General features: G+C 39.1%; 1 protein-coding gene and 1 pseudogene across 1 annotated transcript in view; both read left to right on the top strand.

Moving 5' to 3' along the window:
* Window positions 1-9945, top strand: part of CWC25 (CWC25 spliceosome-associated protein homolog (S. cerevisiae)) — a 58047-nt gene that overhangs the window by 40008 nt on the left and 8094 nt on the right. Inside the window, exons 3-8 of the mRNA XM_006889369.1 lie at window positions 3345-3581; window positions 6095-6164; window positions 7082-7209; window positions 7866-7929; window positions 8487-8680; window positions 9257-9355. Coding sequence (XP_006889431.1) covers window positions 3345-3581; window positions 6095-6164; window positions 7082-7209; window positions 7866-7929; window positions 8487-8680; window positions 9257-9355 — 792 coding nt within the window. The remainder of the gene's footprint in view (window positions 1-3344; window positions 3582-6094; window positions 6165-7081; window positions 7210-7865; window positions 7930-8486; window positions 8681-9256; window positions 9356-9945) is intronic.
* LOC102855920 overlaps window positions 9647-9945 on the top strand; it is a 5773-nt pseudogene continuing 5474 nt past the window's right edge.

Below are 9945 nucleotides of genomic sequence, written 5' to 3'. Positions count from 1 at the left end.
TGCCTCCAAGGAGTAGCTTGGTTTAATCCTCTCCAAGATGAATCTGTTTGTTTTCCTGGCAGTCCATGGTACATTCAGTACTCTTCTCCAGCACCTGCAGTGCTGGAGAAGTCTATACTACTAAAAAAAAAAAAACAACCTAGAAAAGATGTGCAAGCAAGTGGCCAAAATACAAACCAGAACGTCTTTCAGAAGATAAAATGCTATTTAAATTTCCAGACTTAAGGAATTCAAAAGAACCATAAGTACTTTCATCAGATTGAGAAAGAATTTGAGGGAACTACAGACAAAATCAAGGAAAACAAAGAATTCTAGAAGAGTTAAAGCGATACAGACCCAAATAAATAAAAATAAAGGGAAAGTTAGAAAATGTACAATACCGAGAAATTGAAATTCAGATTAAGACTAAAAATTTCAGAATTAGCTAACACATTGGGAGGACAAAAGAGCAGAATTGATTCAATGGAACAATAATTAGTGAGATGCCAGATAGATTCTTAATACTAATGTTTTAGAAAATCAATCAGATAAAAGGAGGAAGGAAAACAAAGAAAGTCCAAGAATTATATGGGACACCTTCAGGAGGAATAACTACCATGTGATTGAAATTTCTGACCAGAAAGAGACCCCTCCTCCCCCCCAAAAAAAAAAATCACCAAGGAAATCATTGGAGATTTGCTGGAAAAAAATGAGAAAGTATTCATTCAGAAAGCTGAGTGAACCGCACACAGCGTAGACACCAAAAGAAAATCACCAAGAAACGTCGGATCTTCATCAAAATCTCCAAGATCAAAACCAAAATTAGCACTGGAAAAATGAAAAATTACCTGAGAGGAGAGCCAATAAGCTCTGATTTCTCAACAGAAACCATACAGGCAAGAAGACAATGGGATAACAGATACAAGACTCTGAATGAAAACAATCACGAACTATAAGTAACATTCACATGTATAAAACCATTATTGTAGAATGGGTATAGAGACCCAAGAGGGGGAGGGTGGAAGCAGAAGGATGAGGATGTGCAGGGGAAGGAGGGGGATTAATAATGGCTTTGTTCAATTTGATGGGGAGAGGAGTAAGAGAACTTGGAAGAACCTATTCTGGAAAACAATGTATTAGAATTTTGTAAAGAAACTAGTATAATAAATTAATCAAAAGAAAAAAGAAACTGTGAACTGAAAAAAAAGTAACATACACAGTAAAACTGTCCCTCAGATATTACAGCAAAATGAATACATTTCCTGGTAAACAGAAATTGAGAGAATTTGTGGAAAATATGTCTACCTCAGCAGAAATTCTTCTGAGATCACCTTTGACAGAAACTTGAAATTAACACATGAAATACACAAAACAAAACTTAGTAGTAGTCAGTAAATGCTATAAAACAAAAAGAGGGAAGAAATAGTGTAGTTATAGAACTTTCTGATGGAGAGTTAAATCAAGGCAATTTCAAGGTAATGTGTACTGTTTTAGCCTTGAGAAGGAGTGTCATTAAGACCTGCTTTTCTTTAAGAAATTGCTACCTGGTTCCATACCCATTGTTCTTAGAAAGTAAAAAATTGAGAATATGATCAATGCACTTTTGCTTATCATACCACAGGTTCACCTGTCATTAGACAGCTGTCAAGGATTTACAGGTGAAGAAAACGTGGTTACAGCCCAATAGGAGTTTAAAGCTTTCTGGGAAGGTCCAAAAACATACATGCATAAGAAAAAGAACAGCTAACATTTGTTTAGTACTTCGTATTGTATACCCTTTTACTTTTTATAATACTTCAAATTTTTTAGCAATTTTCCTTGTAAATTGCTTTGTGTGTGTAAAAATAAAATCCAGCATAAACCCATGGATTGATGCTGTGTGAATTTCACCTGGGTTAAAAACATTCATTGATTTATTTAATCCTACAACCCTGTGAGGTGGATACTATTTTATTTCAATTTTACAGGTGAGAACACCAAGACTCAGAAAAATAACTTGACTTTAACTGCCCTTGAGCTGGTACTCACATGTTGCCTGACTTCCAAACTTGTGCTCTTAACCATTGTGCTATCCTGCCTCGCAGGTAAATGAACTTCCCAGAGTGTTCTAGTAACATTGTTCTTTCCACTCAGACCTCCATAAGATCTGATGTAGACTGCCCTTCACAATCAGTTCTTAGTTATAGATAAGCATTTGCTTTGTTTTATTTTTAATTAACTTTTATTTTACTCTTCTTTTTCTTATAAATGGTCTTTTTTATCAAATTGCTTATTTTAATAGGGGAAAAATAAAGTAAAAGGTCATGACGCTCCAATGTTGGTGTCAATTATTTTTAAGAAAAATATTTAAGTACACCAACAAGGAGAAATTCCTTATCCTTGTAGGTGCTGTGTAACCTTAAGACAAAAACAAATACACAAATTAAATTTTAAAAGTAACTTAAATGAATGTTATAGATGATTTTTTTTATGTTGTTTTGCTGAAATGACATTCTTACTTCTATCACGAATATGATAAATATGATAGGGGTTGTTTAACTACATGCTCTTCTTAGAAATTCAGCATGCCCTTACTAGGTGGAGGGAGCTCTGGTGAGGAGCTCTGGATAAGGAGTTGACCTGTGAACCCAAAGGCAGACAAGTCAAACCCACTCGCTGCTTTTAGAGAGAAAGATGGGCAGTTTCCTCTGTGTGATTTACAGCTTCTAAAACCCCCTGGGGGTCCATTATGTGTTGGTTCCAACTTGACAGCAAATGAGTTAGCCAGTGTGATTGGATACCCTATTGTATGAGAATTCAATTTTCTTAGCCCTTTTTTCTTTCAGAATCACTGATAATTATTTGGTATTATGACATTATTTACTGCTCTCATTTTCTTTTAAAGCATTATTTTCTTATTAGCTTATCTCTGGTGTCTTGTCATTATCCGATATGCCACTAGCACCAAGTGACAGCAACAAAACACACAATCAAGAGGACGGCATATATGTGGTCACTGAAATTGCTTCTGATAACAGGATGATTCAGAATATGATTTTTTTTTTGTTTACCCTTGAGATTAAAGCATAACAAAGATTTTCTGAATAAAACTTGAGGACCCTTACTCTAGATTGAAGAAACAATTTTCCTTGTTCCTTTGTCATGTGTGAGAATTTTCTTACTAAATCGTATGTCCCATGCAATCAGGCTTTTGTGCCATGTGGAATCTGGGCTTAGCTATTGGAAAATGCCATTAGGATGAGTTGTACTGTGACCAGCTCTGTTTATCTGCCCTCATGTTCAGGTTTTGTGTTTAGATTTTCAGGAGTCTGTTTTCTTTGACCATATTAATATTTTGTGGGTTTTTTTGTTTATCTTTGAACCAGGAAAAAAGAAGAAAAACTGGACTGGATGTACCAGGGTCCTGGTGGAATGGTGAACCGTGATGAGTACTTGCTGGGGCGCCCCATTGACAAATATGTCTTTGAGAAGATGGAAGAGAAGGAGGCAGGTTGTTCTTCTGAGACTGGGCTTCTCCCAGGTTCTATTTTTGCCCCATCTGGTGCCAATTCTCTTCTTGACATGGCCAGCAAAATCCGAGAGGACCCGCTCTTCATTATCAGGTATTAATGAGGGATAGGGAAGGCAGTTTTTGTCACAGAAGTGCTTTAGGAGCGTGTTGAGGCCACTCATTCTCTGCTTTTACAGTTGATTTTTCTCTGGGATTTTATCTGCCATACAAAAGAATTTGAGCTTTCTGATTTGGGGGAGGAGGCTCTATCTATCTATCTATCTATCTATCTATCTATCTATCTATCTGTCTATATTACGAGGTTCCTGATCTAGGCCATATGAAATGATGTTGGCATAGGTACTGGCCTAGTCTAGGTTGTTCATTTACCATTGGCTCTTAAATGGAAATAGAGGTAGAAGCAAGGGAGAAAGGCTGGTGACTTGGAAATTGTGTTGATCTGGTTAAATCAGTGAATAGGCCTTTCTCTGGGTTGGTTTTTTCTTTTTTCCTGACACCACAATTTCTCTGTGTGTGTGTGTGAATTTTTTTATTTTTTTGTACCGTCAGATCAGATCTGACTGGTACAGGAGGAGATTTCTCTCCTCCTTCAGTAGAACATCTGCTGCATTCGAACTGCTCACCTCTGGGACTGCAGTGCAGCTTTTTGCCACTAGGCCACCAGAGCTTGCCGACAGCAGAATCTTTTAAAAAGAAACTTTAGAACCTCACTTGGAACCCTAATATATGACAGATCAAAATACAGCTGCTTCTGAGATGCTAGGGGGTTGTACTGTGTTTATTATTTTAGAACTTCCTATTTTCCATGGCACCAAATATACTTGTGTAGCTTCATTTTTAATGCCCATGTTCTTATTGGTTCCCTAGCTTATTCCTAAACTGTCAGTGTTACAATAGAAACAACTTTGTAGTGACTTTGCTTATTTCCTACAGTACCAAATTCTAGAGATAAAATTTGGAAGATCAAAGAGTAAACATAAACTGTGATAAATGTTGCCAAATAGTTTTCCAGAAAGTTTGACCAGTTTGCCATGAGCAGCCTAGGAAAGTAAGATTTTTTTAAGGTTTTCTAATTATAGGTTTTTTTTAATTTAGAGAATACTTTATTAGTTACTATAATCAAGCCCATGTGCTTAAGACCTTACATAGTGTGTTACCCCTGTACAAATAGGGGGAAAAAATTTAACTAGACCAATATGGCTTTTAATTTCTGTACAATGCCAACTTAGCATGGTACAACTGGGACACTTTTTTCAGACAGCACAGCTATTTTCAAAAAATTCAAATAGTATTTGTGTGTCTGTTAGGGAGCTCTGGTGGCATAGTGGCAAGAAGCTGCACTGCATTCCCAGAGGTACCTGGTTTGAATCCACCAGGTGCTCTGCTGGAAAAGATGTGATCTCCTCCTGTACCAGTCACATCCACAAAAAAGAATAAAATAAAACTCCAAAACATGCCATTTTTTTTTAAAGTACAAAACAAAACCTCGGAAATAGCAAAGTCCTGTTACTATTGTGGTACAGGCACAAATTTATTTTTTTTTAAGCTTCTCAGTTACCAGCTGGAAAGAAAACATTCTAGAGTAACATCATTCAAAAAACAGCTCCTATATAGCACGGTCACTATTGCATATCATAAAGCAGGTACAAGGTATTTTACATTCACAGAGGTTCTGATACAGTACTGTCCTACATCTATAATCCTTGAGGATACAATTAAAAAGGCATTGTTTGAGACTTGATTCTACTTTTCCAGCAGAGGGCCCGAAGGCTGGTGTAATATTGCTCTGGTACAGAAATGTACCTTTGTAGACAGTATTTCCTTTCTTTAGTGGAATATTACAGTTTTGTGGTTTGTTTTTTTTTTTAAATTAGTTTGTGTATAATCATTGATATATATCATGTTTTGTACAGGTACTTTGTGTTTTATACAATCATTCACATACATTGTATTTTATATACAATATATACCATTGCTGTGTGCCTGTTCTCACCCCATCTTTTCAGGTCCCCTTACCATTACATCACCCGCTCTGCCACCCACTCACCTCTTCTATCCCAGTGTTTTTCCCCCTTCCCCATTTTCTACCTCTCTTCTCTCCTTCCCTTTTTTGACCATTTATACATATCTTGCTCAGTTGTTGTTATGTGCTGTCAAGTCACTTGTGACTCATAGCGACCCTATGTACAATAGCCTTAATCCTGTTCTAATCTTATTGTCTCTGACACACCTACCACCATTACCCCAGTCACTGAATGAATCCCTCTCATCTAGAGTCTTCCTCTCTTGCACTGTCCCTAGAGTAAAACATCTTTAAAAAGCAATCCTCCATGTTTTCTAGCAGTTATCATGCTAAACAGAATTATTAGGCCTATTAAGAAGCAATTCATATTCTGTTTCTTGCACAATAGGAAACTAGTGTGAACTTCTCTCTAACCTCCAAATTCAGTCTCTTACACAGATTTGGGAAAGATTGCTGACTTCCTCAATATCTGATTTCAGTGCAGGATGTGTATTTGAAATCAATATTGATGTATAGATTTGGGATGAGTACAGTGAATTAGTTGCAGAATAGTCATGATTTTCATAGTATCCTCTCTTTAGGAAGAAGGAAGAAGAGAAAAAAAGAGAAGTACTGAATAATCCTGTGAAAATGAAGAAAATCAAAGAATTGGTAAGTAGTGCATCGAATAAGTGCCAGGGAGAGTTTTCAGCTACTTAATAAGATAATTTTTTTTTCACTTTATAAGAGAGAAAATAGAATGAATGGATGGCCTTTTCCTTTTTTGTCTGTTGGAGATTATCTCCTGATTAATTTGTACAGTCCTAATTAAAGTAGAGATTTCTTCTTTTATGTTTTTTGGTTGAGGGGTAAAACCCTCTGTGCAACCATTTTTCCCCTCCCCCCAGAAAATGAGGAGTCTGATATATACTTGTGTAAAGAGCATGGTCATATAGGATGTTCACAGTACTAAAGTATGTCCTCGGATGTGGCATATAAAAACCTCTAGGACTTTCATGGGAGCCCTGGTGATGCAGTGGTTAAAGAATTTGGCTGCTACCCAAGAAGGGACGGGGTTTGAGCCCATTGACTGCTCCTCGGGAGAAGGATAACTCAGTCGGCTTCCATAAGGATTTACTGTCTTAAAAAAAAAAAGATTTACAGTCTTGGAAATCCTACTTTGTCCACAGGGTCGCTATGAGTTGGAAACAACCTGATAGTCTTAGGTTTTTTACTTAAGGCCTTCAGGTGAAATAGTAGGAGATTATATTTTGAATCTGTTTGGCATGGAAGATTTAAACACTAGCCTGGCTTTCAGGAGAGTTGGAGTTCCTCTGGCATAAAAGGGACACTCCTTGGCAGTGGTTCTGAGGACTGTTTGAAAACAAATTTCTAATCATACACCCTAGAGATTCTCTTCAGTCATCCAGGATGAGTTTGCATACAACCAGGTTGACACCCTTTCATATGTGAGCAGGGAACTCCTGAACCCCAGTAAGATCCCGAGACAGGTAGTCAGTCCCCACTGTGAGGAGACTGAGAGGGAGGTCTCAAGAATCTTCCATGGGCATGTTCTGGGCATTTTCTAGTTGCAAATGAGCCTGGAAAAAAAGGAGAAGAAGAAAAAGAAGGAGAAGAAGAAGAAGCACAAGAAGCACAAGCACCGGAGCTCTAGCAGTGAGCAGTCCAGCAGCGAGGACGAACGCGGCCGGGTGAGGTGAGCATGTGGAGAGGGGCCTCCCGCGCCATTGCTTCACTCCCTCATTCCCTCCACAGGTGCCACCAGAATAAGTGAACGCCTGCTGCATGCTGGGAACTGCCAGTCCGTGGGGTCTCAATGGTGAACGCTCAGACAGAGGCCCCACAGAACTTCGTAAAAGATGTTAAATGTGGGTGGGTGGCATGCTGCTGTAAAGATACCCCTAACAGAACTGATATTAGCATGAGGGTCTTAGGTTAGACATCTTGCGTGTAATTCCTCTAGGACTGAAGTGGGGTTTGTGTCTACTTTTTGGTCTTTTATTGAATTAATGGGCCTTTGTGTCTTCCCTGTGGGAACAGTCATCGTTGTTGCTGCTGACTCATTATTAGTCCCCAGAATAGCAGCAGAAGGTGAGAGGAGAATATATTCAGGGGCTGGGGCTGAGAAACTAGCCCACGGTTTTTAACAGGAAAAACATGACTGTGGTGATGCATTTCCTAACAGAGACAGTCCAAATAGAGAAAAGCTCTCCCAAGTAACAGCTGGGGGAGGTGAGCATGTCAGGGGTGGGAAAGGTCACATTTGAAGTAGGGAGCATATTTCAGCATGAGATTTAAGTTGAAACTTTACAATTCCTTTTTCAGTGACTCTATGTGTTTTTAATCTTTTAGATCACAAAAGAAGATGGCCAATTCTGCTCCTGTTTTGTCCAAAGCTGCTGGATATGGTTTACAGGTAGGGATGGGGCTTCCTAAGGGGCGTGGCTGCAGGCTTGATGACTTTTTTGGATGTAGGGCATTTTCAGTAGCCAGCCACACATGATTGATGATGTGGCAGCCCTCACTCCTTTTCCTTGAGTCTCTTCCTATGCCTGAAGGTCTTCTAAGCAGAGAGGCTAAACTTGCAAGGAGACATTGTGCCCATCAACTCTCATTTCTATAAAGTGCATATGTATTCTCTTTAAGATTATTCTCTGTATCCTTAACTTTCGGCCCTGTCCTTCATACTTCTGGCTCTTTCTCCTTATGCAGGTGCTTTGAAGAGCCAAGCAAGGAAGTCACATTAGGTGGCTGCGTGGGTCTATCTTTTTAGGGGATTCTAGAGTTAACAATCCCTTTTGTATGATACTTGGGGTAACTCGGGAGTTGGTGTCTCCCTGTGTGGCTTCTCATAGAGCCTCGGTGCTTATTTTCTTTCACCAAATTTTATCCTGACTATAGGGCTTTCTTAAAGAGTGTGTGTGTGTGTGTGTGTATAATGAATAACTTTTATTCATTTCCTTAATTTTACAGATCAGAGACTCTAGCTATAGCCAGAGACTGCATGGCCCTCTTCTGGCGGAGGCAAAGGGAACGCATGGATTGAAGAACCACTCCAGGTCCAGAAGCTCCTCCCACTCACCCCCCAGGCATGTCAACAAGAAGAGCAGCACCAGGGAGGCAGGGTCCCGGGACAGGAGGTCTAGGTCCCCAAGGCCCAACAAACTGTGAGTGTGGGCGCTCCCTAGGAAATAACCTGTGAATGTGGGGACCTGGTTACAGCTGGCATTGGCTTCTGGTGTTGTCTCTTCATCAACTTTTCCAAATGTTTTTGCTTTTTACTTCCTCCAAATTATTTTATTAAAATATAACTTAAAACTTAGAGCCCTGGAACCATGTATTTATAGGTATCTATAGGTACAAGTGAAACTTGTGAATGTCGGAATGTTACAAGACTGCTTTGCTTTTCCAGGCCTTTGACAGCCTTCTCTATAACTATCTGTGGAAAATATTTGAGTTTTCTCTAACTAGTTCTGCTTTACACAGGTTCTTCTTTTTTTTTTTTTTTAGGTTCTAACTTTTGTAGGTTTTACCATATGCTAGTGGAATCTCTGAGGTCAGGGTAATGTTAAATTTTATGGGTTCTGATATCTTTGTTTTTTTCTTTCACTTCTGTCCCTGACTTTCCTTAATTTGGATTATAGTTTTAAAGCTGTTAGCCCTTATTCTAATGTTTGAGGGACAAAATATAAGCTCTGTATTAAACAGGCTTTTCTCCCTCTTGGGTTCTGTATCCATTATAGACACAACTCTAAGGGAAATAGGAGAGAGAAGGAACGAAGTAAGAGCCCATCACCTAAAAAAGAGGTCTACCAAAGGCGGCACACTTCTGGCTACACCAGGTAAGTTAGGATCCTGTAGGCCTGAGTTCAGACCAGGCCTATAGATGTGGCCCAGATCAGGGCACATGAATAATCTAGATTACTTTTTTGCCTAACGAGCTTTTATTCATTTTGTCAACTTCTAATAATCTGGTCCCTGAGCTATGTCAGGCACACTAGGAACTAAATAGTAGTTTTGACTTAATGACCAATTATTGAGTGTCTCTGAACTCTGGGAACATGCTGCCAGAGATTTCCAGAGAAGCTTTCCTTAAGAACCTTTCTTGAGATACTAGCTGAAAGGGAAGCAGGATGTCCTTCTTGAGGGTTGACGTCCTGAGACTGACTGCACTTCTCTGGGTAGGGGTTTCAGACAGAAGACGGGCTGAGCAGGGTTTGCTGTGTGAGGAGGCTGTTTTTGAGGTTCTGGTTTGAATAACTGTTTGGAAAAGTAGGCAACAGACAACTTCTGTGAACTTCCTCCTACTCCTCAGTGGGATGTATGGACCACTCTTAAAAAACAAACAACAAAAAAAAACTACCTGGCTGTACTTCACCCAGTTACATCAGAACTTGTAGGGGTGGACCCGGTGTTGATTTTTTTTAAAAAA

Source organism: Elephantulus edwardii, unplaced genomic scaffold (assembly GCF_000299155.1).
Source record: "Elephantulus edwardii isolate Elephantulus edwardi_28Jun2011 unplaced genomic scaffold, EleEdw1.0 scaffold00077, whole genome shotgun sequence".
Taxonomy (NCBI): Eukaryota; Metazoa; Chordata; class Mammalia; order Macroscelidea; family Macroscelididae; genus Elephantulus; species Elephantulus edwardii.
Note: the sequence above shows the minus strand (reverse complement) of the source record. Positions and strands in the feature narration are given on the sequence as shown.